Source organism: Polyodon spathula, chromosome 1, assembly GCF_017654505.1.
Source record: "Polyodon spathula isolate WHYD16114869_AA chromosome 1, ASM1765450v1, whole genome shotgun sequence".
In the NCBI taxonomy this organism is placed as follows: Eukaryota; Metazoa; Chordata; class Actinopteri; order Acipenseriformes; family Polyodontidae; genus Polyodon; species Polyodon spathula.
In genome coordinates this window covers 73,158,630-73,172,637 of record NC_054534.1, presented here as the reverse complement: position 1 = coordinate 73,172,637, position 14,008 = coordinate 73,158,630, and the positions used below count along the sequence as shown (strand labels likewise).

Genomic DNA, 14,008 nt, shown 5'->3' with positions numbered 1-14,008 from the left:
ATTGTTTTGTCTTTTCTTAATTAATACTGAAGAGTACAGAGTGTCTACAATGCATTGACATTTCCATTTCTTTTTTTAACCCCACAGAACAAAGGCACATTAGTATATGGAAGCCAAGTGACCTATAGCTGTGATCCTGGCTACACATTGGTGGGTAGTTCAGTCCGGGTATGCCAAGCCAATCGCCAGTGGTCCAGTGAGTTTCCTGCTTCATGCGTTCTCCTAACCTGTGAAACACCTCAGTCTATTGAACATGGTTATTACAAAGGAGGTGCATTTGAAGTAGGGAGTAAGGTAGAATACTTTTGCAATGAAGGCTACGAGCTCCGAGGAGATGCCATTTGGACCTGTCTTAAATATGGAAAGTGGAGCAAAACAAAAGCGCCTGTTTGTACTCCAGTACAGTGCCCTGAACCTCCTTTAGAAGAAAATCACTTAGTCCTCAAAGGGCTAGACTCCGAATCTGGAACTGTCAAGCTGTCTTGTGAGGAAGGATATGTTTTGCATGGATCCCCAGTTATGAGGTGTATGCCCTCACAAGAGTGGAATGACTCTTTCCCTGTCTGTAAGCTTGTGTCTTGTGGTAGACCTCCAGATGTGCCATTTGGAGAACCATCATCCTCACATCAGTATTTTGGTAGCACTGTCAAATATTCTTGCATGAATGGCTTTACACTAAAGAGAGAGTTATCAGTTATCTGCCAGGCCGATGGTTCATGGAGCACACCATTACCAGAATGCATTCCGGTTGAGTGCCCACAGCCTGAAGAGATTCTGAATTGTATTGTAGATGTTCAGGGTCTAACGTACCTCAGCACAGCTCTCTACACTTGTAAACCTGGATATGAGCTACTTGGAAACAATACTATTCTTTGTGGAGAAGATGGTCTTTGGATAGGAGGTATACCAAAATGCAAGCCAATTGAATGCCCAAAACCTGTCGAAATAGGCAATGGAAAGGTGTTTTATTCAAAACTTCAATACAACCATGAACTGACCTATACATGCAATAGAGGCTTCCAGCTTGAAGGACAAGGGAAGCTCACTTGTTTGGAGACGGGCCAGTGGGATGCAGAGGCACCAGTTTGCAAAAATATTTACTGTGGGGCACCACAACCTATAGAAAATGGTTTTGTGGAAGGGGTTGATCACAGCTATGGTTCCACCATCATCTACAGTTGCTTTCCTGCTTTTCAGCTTACTGGCCATGCCTTGCTAACATGTGAAGAGTCAGGTTGGTCCAGCTCTACACCACTATGCCTGCCTACAGACTGTGGTCTGCCCCCACACATTGACTTTGGAGAATATGTGAAAGTTCTTGACCCAAATAGTGCACTGGAGAAGGAGACAGTGTATGATCTGGGCCACTCTCCTGGTATTCAACACCAACCCACAGTAACATCCAAATTGGATGTAGTGGATCCTTTGGAGATGAACTTCCTACATGGCACTGTGATTATTTACAGCTGCAGCGCTGGGTATGAACTTATAGGTAACTCAATATTAGTTTGCCAGGATAATGGTTTGTGGAATGGAAGTGCACCAGTCTGTCTCCCAGTGGAGTGTGAACTTCCAATTGCCCCAGAACATGGGTTTGTCAGTCTGACAGACAATATGCTTGGGAGTCTAGTGCAGTATGGCTGTGACCCAGGCTATGAACTTGAGGGACAGACTATTAGACAATGCATTTCTGGTAAACAGTGGAGTGGTGCAGTCCCTGTTTGTAGAATAGTGTCCTGTGGCACACCTGAAGAAATTGCTAATGGCTTAATCATTGGCAACACATTTAGTTTTATGAGTGTGATATATTATGAGTGTGATGCTGGGTACTATCTCCAGGGACTGAATACAAGCACTTGCCAAGCAAATAACAAATGGACTGGAACTAGACCGTTGTGCATACCCATTTCATGTGGTCCACCATTTATTCCTGAAGATGGCACCATGGCTGGAACCAAATATACTTATCAACAACAAGTGGAATACAGTTGTAATCCTGGATTTGTCCTTGAAGGTGATAGTGTCAGCTCATGTCTTGCTAATGGCAGCTGGAGTTATGCACAACCAGTTTGCAGACCAGTAGTGTGTTCAAGACCTTCTGCCATTCTTAATGGTGAAGCAGTTGGATCTGAATTCGGTTATAAAGGGGTAGTCAAGTATCACTGTAAAGAAGGTTACACGCTGCAAGGGAAATCAAATCTGGTGTGCCAAGGTAATGGGACATGGGATGTTGAGGCTCCACGCTGTGTGCCTGTCATTTGTGATCCCCCAGAAGATATAAGCCACGGGTACGTTAATGGTTCTAGCTTCAGCTATGGTGACCTGGTTCACTACATATGCTTCCCTGGATATGAACTAACTGGGAGTGCTATTCTGAAGTGTTCAACCAATGGTTCCTGGACTGGACAATTGCCATTATGTCAGCCTTGTGTATGTCAGCCACCCGTTATTGAAAATGGAGTTGTGCTTGGAAAAGATTACAACTGTGGAAATCAGGTACAGTTCCAGTGCCGAGAAGGATTTAGGATACTGGGACCTTCTGAAGCTACCTGTGAAAGTGGGGGCTCCTGGAATCCTGGTTTTCCATATTGTGGAGAGATTCAATGTGCAGCCCCACCTTCAGTCCCCAACGCATTTATCAATGGAAGCAGCTCTTTGTATCAAAATGCTATAACATACAAATGCATGTCTGGATACGTGATGACCAGCAATTCCCATGTGATCTGTACAGAGAATGGCATTTGGAGTAAACCATATCCAATATGTGAACCAGTGGCTTGTGGATCACCGCCTTCTGTTTCCAATGCCAAAATTATAGGCGATGCATATACATTTGGGAATAAAGTTCAGTACAGGTAAGGATACATACTGTGCAAGTACATATTTCTGTAATTGATGTGTTCAACATTTTACAATATTAACAGCTGGTTTAAAGTCTGTTGCATTCTAAAGCCTAGTGACTTAGAGGATACTCAACATTTACAATTAATAACAGTAAAAATGATCTACTTCAGATGAAGAGACTGTGTACCCATTTTTATATAATTGCATCTAAGAATTTTAAGCTCATCATATTTATAAACATTGTAGGGATAAGCTGTATGAAAAACACGTTTGCAATTAAATTTACAAGCTCAGCAGGTTCCCAAGAATGTTAACTTATGCTATGGTTCAGTGCATGCACATGAATTGTTTACCTTATGCTTTTTCATGTAAAGTGTTCACTTCAAGTAACTGTACTGAACTTCTTAGATAGTGCCAACTTAAATATGAAGCTACTTATCTTGAACTAAATAGGTGTACAGTAAGTATACTTGTGTTTTGTTATTTTTTAATAACCTCATTTATTCTGCAGATGTCTAAAAGGATATGAGCTTGAAACAGAGGCAGACACCCAGAGCTGTTTGCAAGATGGAGCCTGGTCCACACATGATATCAGATGCAAACCACAGTCATGTCCTTTGCCATTGAATCTGATGAAAAATCTGATAATCACAGGCACAGAATTCACACTAAATAGTAGCATCACACTCTCTTGTGTGGCAGGTTATCAGCTGCTTGGAGATTATATTTCTGTATGCCAGGCAAGTAGATATTAAAATTGACATGTAAATTTGTGATATTTTTATGTTTTCACAGGGTATAGTTGTGCCAGCAGCTTCTGTGTGTTTTTTACTACGATTTATGAAGGTTGTGGTTGGTCCACATTTATGTTTATAGTTTTACTTTCAGAATTATCAGCATAACATATTTCACCTCTAAACCCCTTAAAAGAAAAGGCCTACCATACAAGGCTAATGTTTATGGATGTACCATTACAAGGCTAATATATATATCTATAAATATATATATATATATATATATATATATATATATATATATATATATATATATATATATATATATAATTTTTTTTGTGTCAGTTGTCAGTGTCTCAAAGTTTATGTTTAAATTATCTACATACCATACTCCACTTGGGATATTGTTGTCACATACACAGTTTGACCAGTTTTGGCCATAAAAGCCTGTAACTCTTGCAAAGTTGCCATTGGCCTCTTGGTAGCCTCTCTGATCAGTTTCCCTCTTGCTCGGCCATCCAGTTTGGGGGGATGGCCTGATCTAGGCAAGGTTTTGGTGGTGCCATACACCTTCTACGTTTTAATAATCATCTTGACTGTGCTCCAAGGGATATTCAAGGCCTTTGATTTTTTTTTTTATACCCATCCCCTGATCTGTGCCTTTCAACAACTTTGTCCCAGAGTTATTTTGAAAGTGCCTTGGTGCTCATGGTTGAGTCTTTGCTTTGAAATGCACTACCCAGCAGAGGAAACCTACACGAACTGCTGAATTTATCCTGAAATCACATGAATCACTACAATTTAACACAGGTGGAGGCCACTTAACTTGATGATTTTGAAGGCAATTGGTTACACCTGAGCTAATTTAGGATTGCTATTACCAACCAAGCTATTTCAGTTGTTAATTTTAATTAATTTTATACAAAATTTTAGAATATTTTGTTCACTTAGAAGTTGTGGGATAGGTTGTGTAGATACATGAAAAAAACTATTTTAATGCATTTTAATTCCAGGCTATAAGGCAACAAAAGGTGAAAATTTTGAAAGGGGGTGTAGACTTTATATATATATATATATATATATATATATATATATATATATATATATATATATATATATATGCAATTACCTTTGTACTCCAGCGAGATGGTTAAGAAAATAAAAAGGGGATCATGGTTCAGTGACTCCTGGGTTCAGTAGCTTGATAACATCTGTTGCTTTGGCTCAGAAGCTGAAACAAAGCTTTTGGTTCACAGTGGGCATGAAACTTCCTATTGGTCTTAAGTCCTCCTGATTACTGTACTGAAAAATATGATCTTTTGCTAATTCAACTTGTTATGATTTATTCTAGCCCAATGGCACCTGGACCCCTTTGTTTTCTTCTGATTCTTGTGTCCCTGTGTCCTGTGAGAAGCCCAGTCCACCACAGAATGGCATCGTGATTGGAACCAGATACCATTTTATGGACAACGTGCTCTACATGTGCCATGCAGGTTATGAAATACAGGTACTGTTTTACAGTAAAGGCATGTGCAGCACAAGCCGATGTATTGCTCAGTGCATTAAAAAAAAAAAAAAAAAAAAAAAAAAAACTTTATAAACAGGGAATCAGCATTGTTTGAAAGAGTATATGGTTACCAAATTAAGCTGCAGTTCTGTTTTTAAACAGAGTCAAGAATAGGCTTAAATTGACAGCCCTGCGCACTGCAAACGAGCATCTGAAACACTATGCAAAAAAGCCAGGCTCGTCTGCATTCATGGGTGTGGAGCTTTTTACTTTTCTCATCTTACCAATACGGGACAGGATCCTTGATGGCAGTGCATCTCACCGCACTGCCTGTTACAATTCCATACTATGTAACAATATTTTTTATTTTTTTCCAGGGTGATGCTGAACGAATCTGCCAAGCAAACAAAGTGTGGAGTGGAAAGCAACCTGTTTGTGCAAGTAGGTATTGAATTTCAAGACCATGAGACTGTAGTAATACAAAAAAAACACAGTACTAAAGCCAACAGATCTGTCCGGTTTCAAAGCAGTTATTATTAACTGCTTCAACAAGTATTATGAATACTTAAATTACAATAAATGGTGGAGAAACGCTCACCACAGCTGTCCCAAATGCAGCTATTCTTATGTTTACGAATAGATCTAACACACATGAATTTGAATACCTGTTATAGATTAATAGATTAAGAATAAGCTCTTATTATTGAAGACATAAGTGGATTTTTACTAAACTTGTCATACTTGCAGAAACGTTTGATTTTAATTTAAAAAAATACATGAACAAATAAAACTGAGCATTGGAACTAGCACACACATCATTGTTTGGTGTTTTTATTAATCAGCAGATCCAGCTCAAAACCAGCATTACTGGCTCTGGTGTGTGTTAGTCATGGCTGGAATTTTCAGCAGGGATATTAAGATTTTTTTGTGTATAATATTAATTTGCATGCAGCCTTTTGCTACCAGGATTTGTACAGTATGTTGGAATCAATGAAACAGATTTTGTTTTATCAACTTCCTCTAAGAATAAGCACTTTTAAATACAAGGTTTTGCAAGGAATGGAGTGTTGTTACTGTAATGATCTCATGTACTCTATCTTTTGTAGAAGTATCTTGTGGGAAGCCTGCATCAGTAGAGCACGGCTCAGTTCAGGGGAATGACTACATGCTGGGGGGTGAGGCTGTGTATAGCTGCAACCCCGGATTTGAGCTCCAGGGACACAGCAGAAGCACTTGCAAGGCTAATAAACAGTGGAGTCCAGCAGCCCCACAGTGTGTGCGTAAGTAACGCGGAGGATCTAACATGTAACAAGGTCGATGTCGCTGCTTTCTGGGAGAGTTATAATTTGTGTGTGTGTGTCTGGATAATGGTTAAAATATTTTTAACATCACTCATTACACCACCGTGCTGTACCAAGAAACCATTAAGCGTATTCAGGGATGGAAATAAGACTCTGATTGCATAGCAGTATTCCAGGTTTTGATACAAGCTTGATCAGTCTCAATGTATACTGTGGGTAACAAGCTCAGGTGTGTCTGATTACGCTTACAGTAAAACCAGAAATTGATCAAATTGCTATGAAATGGGTCTTATTTCCATCCCTGGTATTGCTATTAACTCTTTCAACAGTGCAGATATCTCCATAGGTCTAGAAACTTCTCTTTACTAAATAGTCTAATCCAGTCCCAGTTTTGAGTATTGTATCATAAATAGGGCTTCTGAATTTCTGTTTTAACTGATAAAATCATAAAAACACCCCCGATACAAAGAAAATGAAAGGTGGAACAGTGGAAATGGATACTAAATTCACATTGACCACCCTTGTCCCATTAAAAAAAAAAAAGACCTTTCCCAGTGCAGCTGGAAAATGGTCCTCCTTCCTGGCTTGCATCTATCATTGATTCATTCTGAATACTTTAAACCAGTGGTTCCCAAACCTGTCCTGGAGTCCCCCTGTGTCTACTTGTTTCCATTCCAACTGAGCTCTCAGTTACTTAACTAGACCCTTAATTGAATTGATAATTAGCTGAATTAGACCTTTTTAATTGTTTTCAGCTCTTAACAGTTGCAGAGCTCTGGTTAGCTCTGACATTTTATAAGTAACTTGAACTCTGCTACTGTTTAAGAGCTGAAAGCAATTACAAATTCTAATTAAGCAAATGATCAGTTCAATTAAGGGTCTAGTTAAGCAATTAAGAGCTCAGTTGAAATGAAAACCAGCAGACTCTAGGACCAGTGTTGGGAACCTGCTTTAAATCCACCCTACAGAATGGCAAAACATTTCTACACACTCTACTCCAAACGAGATTACAATCAGGAATGGAGGCTTGTTAGCGGGATGTAAAGCTGTATTACAGTTAAGATACAGAGTATTTAAAACAGAATTGAAAATTATGGTGAAATGTAAAAAAATGCCTACACACAAAAACCCCAGAAGAACGTGTCCTAATCAAAATGATTTCATTGTGGAAGAAAGCAAAGGAAAGAAGGTACAACTTAAGTGTGCAAGTACTGTTACAACTATACATATTTTGACAAAAAAACGGCCAAGCATTTTGGAAAGTAACCGAAAACAATAATTTCATACAGTATATAAAAAGCAAAAGCCCAGAAAAAAAAAAAAAAAAAAAAAGATTTACATAAACTCGAAAATAACCACAAATAAGCACAGAAAAATGAAATTAATAAAAACTGAAAAACAGGAGCCCTATTATAAGACACTGAAACTATTTAACTAGTTACGATGAGATTAGGGGTGTATTTTTGCAAGTTACTTAGTTCTCAGTTGAAAACCTTTTCTTGGTTATATAGAGTATGTCAAAGACTAAAATGTAAAGGTGATAATTTCTACTGTTTTTGTTTCAGAGAAATCTTGTGGGACTCCTCCCTCTGTTGAGAATGCAGTGGCCTTGGCAACCGGTGATACCTACAGAAACAATATTAGCTTTGTGTGCAGTTCTGGTTTCCATCTAGCTGGCCCTCAGAACATTACCTGTCAGGCTAATGGTTCCTGGAGCACACCAACCCCAGTGTGCGAAGGTACTGTACTACTGTTCTGGTTACTTTCAGTTTCAGCTTTACAAGTTACCCATAACTGCAGGTTTAATTATTATACAGTGATAGCCCATGCCTGATAAATCAGGCCATTCTTGGACTTTCCTAACCTTCCCCTTTCGTAATGCCCAGAACAGTAATGTTTGTTTTAGCCGTTTTTAAAAGTTGTAAGTTTTCCAGATTACCTGATCCTCTCAGTATTAGAACTTCCTATAGTTGAATGATCTGCACTTTCCATGTAATTTACATTGAAATTCACATAAACATTTGCTATAGTACTGTACAACAAAAGAATGTATTCAGACAGGGATTACAGTCACATCCCTTATAACAGTTTACCACAGTAAAGTTATATAGTCATTTTGCAGTTTTCCCACCGTTATACTTTGCCTTTACCATAGTTTATCTTGGTTTGCCTTTGCCGTATATATATATAATATATATAATATATATCTTATATATATATATATATATATATATATATATATATATATATATATAATATATATATATATATATTTTATATGCTGTATCATATATCTTTACTATGTGCTTTATTACAGCTTTACTATATGGTTTTATTATGGCAAATTTTTATAAGAAAGTACAACATAATAAAAACAAACGCACAGGTGTGATTTACCAATAAGTGAAATTGTTAAACCCCTTATCGCAAAGTGTTTACAACAAAGTGTAAAGTGTAATACCATATGTATTTGGGGGCAGGAAATCTAAAACTAAGCACAGGAAACTATTTGATTTCTTTGGAGTTTTGTAGCCTGTAAACTATTCAGATAATCCTGGCCAGTTTTGAAAGAGCTTCCACTCTGCAGTTGTACACTCTGGAAGCTAGAAACTGAAATGAAGCTGCCTTGACTAAAAAATGAAAGCCACACAATTCCTAAAGCTTCCTCATGTTTCCCCTTGGTCTTAGTATTAACCAAACCTGACCATGGTCACATGAAATGCTCACTGCAATATGCAAATTTTTACTAAAGAGAAATCTATTTTTGCTGTTATTAATAACCTATCATGATTGTCAATACTCAGGGGTCATATGTGAAAGCCCAGGCTTGCTGGTGAACGGGCTGGCTGAATATAACAACCTGACTGTAGGCAGCAGAGTGGAGTTTCAGTGTGATGAGGGCTATAAACTCCTAGGAGAGCCTATAGCAGTGTGCACAGATCACGGGACATGGAGTTCTCCAACCCCAACATGTAAAGGTGAGTTTTTTAAACTTTCCTAAAGTGGAATCTCAGCATGCAAACACTAGAGGAAACTATGTCACATACATGTAATATTGATTGTATACTATGTTTTTGTTTTTTGTTTTTTTTCCCCCAGTACTATGGATTCTGTAGTATATAATGTTATTGTAATTTCATATATTTAGTGTGATTAATAAACAATGCAACATATGAGAAAATCATTACAATATGCTAAGATTGTTCATAGTTTTGCATCTATTGTTTTTAACATTTCCATCTTGAACCAGTATATGGCTGAATAGAGCATTATACTTGTCTGCCTTTATTAAAGTAACCCTTACAAAAATCTACCATGTTTTATGATTTTGCACTTTTCAATGCCTTATTCTTGCTTATACTATGTATTTTGGTCATGTGATTTTTTTGATTTTTGGCTGGCAAAGACCTAACACTGAGATATTGACTATTTGAGGTAGTGATGTGTTATTTACAGTATTATATAAAGACTGCATGCTGCTAAGTGTGTGTTGAACTTAACTCTGACCTCCTACCCACACATTATCAAACACCAGCTTGTTAAGAAGCAACTAGTAATAATCACTAAGGCAGACGGGTGATTGTGACAGCACAGCCATGGTGGCTCATTCAGAGAATTCTATCAGTAAAGTTCTATTGCACATGTTGTTCAGTAAAAAAAGAACTCTTGCAATGCCATGTCGTTTTAACCTCTTGACAGATAAATGACAGATCTTTTTCACATATGCATTTTGCTTCATGTTTACAAACCATTCCAGATACTATTCCTTTCTCTCAGTTGACATGTTCTATACCAGTATATGAAAAGCAGTAAGAGCAAAAGCTGTTGTATTATGAATAAGCTATGTGGTCTTAAAATATGTAATTACAACCTTTGCAAATGAAGTGACGACAAATAAATGATTCCACAGCAAAACCCTGCCCAGCACCTTCAGGCCTCTCTGAAAAAGTTACCCTTTCAGAGGATGTCTTCTTTGTTGGCCAAACAGTGTCTGTCAGCTGCCCAATGGGATACCGGCTCCATGGCACTGCCACAATTGTCTGTAAGACTGACCAGACTTGGACATCAGCTGCCGTCAAATGTGAAAGTATGTAAATCCGTGAAAGCACTGAACCTGCTTTTTACCCCTTTCCGGTCGAGTTTACCACATGTATTATGATTCATTAGTTTTCACATAGATAGAGGATATTTATCTCTCCCTGCTCATACCGTCTTTCTGTTCCTTTTGAACAGCTTTGTGGTTTTAGCTGATACATGATAGGAACAATCAATCGTAAAGTAAAATAATGTAATTTTTTTTTTAAATGAACTGTGTTGATATTTTTATTTGTATGATGTTAGAAAAAAGACAGTGAAATATTGTTTTAGGTAAATTAATTACTGAATAGAGCATTATACTTGTCTGCCTTTTATAAAAGTAACCCTTACAAAAATCTACCATGGTAAATCTGCTTTATTTCTTTTGCACTTTCCCATGCTTTGCTCGTGCTTATACTATGTATTGTAGTCATGTGAGTTTTTTGGTTTACGGAGAACAAAGATGTAACACTTTGAGAGATTGCTTTCATATCTAGACTATTTGAGGTAGTGATGTGTTATTTACAGTATTATATAAAGACTGCATGCTGCTAAATGTGTGTTGACCTTGACTCTGACCCCCTACCCAACATGGCTGCAATATTAAATACTTTTTAAGGTTTCTGCATTTTAGACACAGCACACTTCAAGATATTGTCTCCATATTTGGTATACAGTTGTATTCTATGATTCTCAGTTACTTTCCTTTACTGAATTAAGAATTAACCATTAAGAATTAACCATTTCACTGCCAAATCCTGCTGTATTATTATTGTTTTGTTTCCACATTTGATCCCCCCCCCCCAGCTATTTACGATGCTTGCTTCATATTGTCTATACTCAAATACACTTTACAACCACTGTCTTTTACTTTTCAAGCCATTCTTTTAGAGATGCCAATCTACATACAATATTACCTCATGATTTTTGTCACAGAAGCACCTATATTTCTAGTTTACCATACGTTACTGTTTTTTTGTTTTTTTTAATTACACTTTTTTGCTCTACCATGCCAATGTTTTACCCTACTTTCTTTCACTGTGCTTTGTTACACTTTGCTATGTGTTTGACTTTCCGAGCCCATATCCAGAACATTGCATGCTTTCCTGTAAATGTTATGAAGTGTTGCCAAGGTATACATTAGGAAGATCAGAGTTTTTAGATTGCATGTGCATGCACAGCAGTACTAGATATGTTCTTAATTTAGACTTTAGAATTTACAACAAGACCAGAAGTTTGCAGGAAAAAAAAAAACTGCATCTGCTTCATAGTAAAGTGTGTAAGCACATGAATTAATTACTTAGTTTTAATGAAATGTAGCTATCAAAAGCATTAAACAGAGACTAGGCAAGCAATTTTTAGTATGGTAGAGATCACGGTCGGTACCCTAGACAAGTCAGTAATCTGATCAGGTTCCAGTCCCAAGTGATTTAGATTCGAGAGAGTATATTGTATATTATTTCAATGATCCCAAGCCAGGAGTGTGAGTCATCACAGAAATCCCCCTTTAGCTGCATGAATAATAAACCTAAAGACTTATTCTTGCTGTGGGACGTGAACTCAGAGCAGATTTAACAGGGGGATGTTAAATCCCAGGAACCTGGTGATTGCAATTATATAGATAAACAAGATAGTTGTGAAACCCAGGATCAGATGTAGGATTGGTGTGAGTTTCTAACCCCACTAGGTACATCCTTAAGGTCCTACTTCTGATCCAATTGCTTTCAAGTGTATCTGGAAGAATGATTGCATTCTAATATATACCTAGCTTTATGTTCTTTTTCCTATACAACACAAGTGTCCTGTAATGTTGTAATACTGCACAGTTTAACATAATGCATATTGCTTGTAATGGACAGTATGTTTCATTTGCTGCTTTTATGTACTAATACTGCAAGTTTGTGACATTCATTTATGTATTTACAGTTCGTTACACCATCACGTGTTACTAGACTCACTGTGCTGTGAAAAAATGGACAAAATGCCTGTAAATTTACAGAACAAAATATTGTAAATTAGTGAGTTTTTACTGAATTTTACAGAATGTCTTGTTTTTTTAACACAAAAAATACAAAATACAAGTCAATTCTGGTAGTTTTGCTTTTTAAAGATTTGCCTGGTAGATTGTTCTAACTAATCCTGTAGTGCATTTTATGTATACGATGCATGGTTATAGTGTTAAAGGTTTGGCTTGCCTGCGCAGGTATCAATGTAATAAAATCAGAACATTTTGAAATGTTTACACATCACAGAGTGGATAAGGGATAATGAATGACTAATAGCGAGAAAGATAGTAAAACCATTGTAGTGCACATTGATGAAGGATTGAATAGCGTTTTTAATAATTTACTGTACTGATCCTCCTCAACCAATCACGGAAAGGGTCTGGTTCTCATACATAGTTTAGTAAATACATATCAATATAATGCAATGTTTATCTATTGTATAGGAATTTCCTGTGGTACGCCCATATATGTTCCCAGCGCTTTAGCGAGGGGTGCAGTTTTTCAATATGGAGACATGGTGACTTACTCCTGTTATGGTGGCTACATGCTGGAGGGATCCAGTAGAAGTGTTTGCCTTGAAAATGGGACATGGACCCCACCACCCGCATGCAAAGGTACAGAGAACTACCTTGTTCAGGTCCAAACTGTGGTCTCAGTGTACACAATTCCTAGCTTATAAACTGGGGTACACCAGGTCAGGTTGCACAGCCAAGCATGTGGAAGCATTGGGGAGCATGGTATAAGCATGGTATAGGCTTTGTAAAAGCATGATGATGCTTGGCAAAAGCTTAGTCAAGTCTGTGAAATCATTTTGTTTATTAGGTTGGTTCGCGGCACCATACATTTGATAGAAATACTATGGACCTTATTCTGCATTAAATACATAGGACATATGTATATGTGTGTGTGTGTGTGTGTATACACTGAGTGTACAAAACATTAGGAACACCTGCTCTTTCCATGAAATAGACTGACAAGGTGAATCCAGATGAAAGCTATGATCCCTTATTGATGTAACCTGTTAAATCCACTTCAATCAGTGTAGATGAAGGGGAGACAGGTTAAAGAAGGATTTTAAAGCTTTGACACAATTGAGACATGGATTGTGCATGTGTGCCGTTCAGAAGGTAAACGGTCAAGACAAAAGATTTACGTGCCTTTGAATGGGGTATGGTAATAGGTGCCAGGCTCGTCGGTTTCAGTGTGTCAAGAACTGCATCGCTGCTCGGTTTTTCACACCCAACAGTTTCCCATGTGTATCAAGGATGGTCCGTCACCCAGAGGACACCCAGCCAATGGCAGGTCAGTGGTCGAAAATGGCTCATTGATGAAAGAGGCCAAAGGAGGCTGGCACAAATTGTGCAGAGCAACAGACAGGGTCCAGTACAACATTGGTGCCGAAAGACCCATAAAAGAATGCACAACTCGTCGTACCTGGACACAAATGGGGCATGGCAGCCGATGATCTAACAGAGTTCCACTTCTTTCAGCAAAACACAAGAAACTGAGGTTGCAGTGGGCTAAGGAACGAAAACACTG

At 37.8% G+C, this 14,008-nt stretch overlaps 1 protein-coding gene across 2 annotated transcripts in view; it reads left to right on the top strand.

Annotated features, from left to right (window-relative positions):
- The window catches only part of svep1 (sushi, von Willebrand factor type A, EGF and pentraxin domain containing 1), a 95,537-nt gene that overhangs the window by 71,573 nt on the left and 9,956 nt on the right, over positions 1-14,008 (top strand). Inside the window, exons 38-46 of one of the 2 annotated variants that reach the window (XM_041261686.1) lie at positions 88-2,855; positions 3,356-3,584; positions 4,930-5,085; positions 5,463-5,526; positions 6,192-6,365; positions 7,952-8,125; positions 9,191-9,364; positions 10,297-10,473; positions 12,913-13,083. In XM_041261686.1, the coding sequence (XP_041117620.1) occupies positions 88-2,855; positions 3,356-3,584; positions 4,930-5,085; positions 5,463-5,526; positions 6,192-6,365; positions 7,952-8,125; positions 9,191-9,364; positions 10,297-10,473; positions 12,913-13,083 (4,087 nt within the window). The remainder of the gene's footprint in view (positions 1-87; positions 2,856-3,355; positions 3,585-4,929; positions 5,086-5,462; positions 5,527-6,191; positions 6,366-7,951; positions 8,126-9,190; positions 9,365-10,296; positions 10,474-12,912; positions 13,084-14,008) is intronic. The other variant, XM_041261696.1, reaches the window with a different exon arrangement.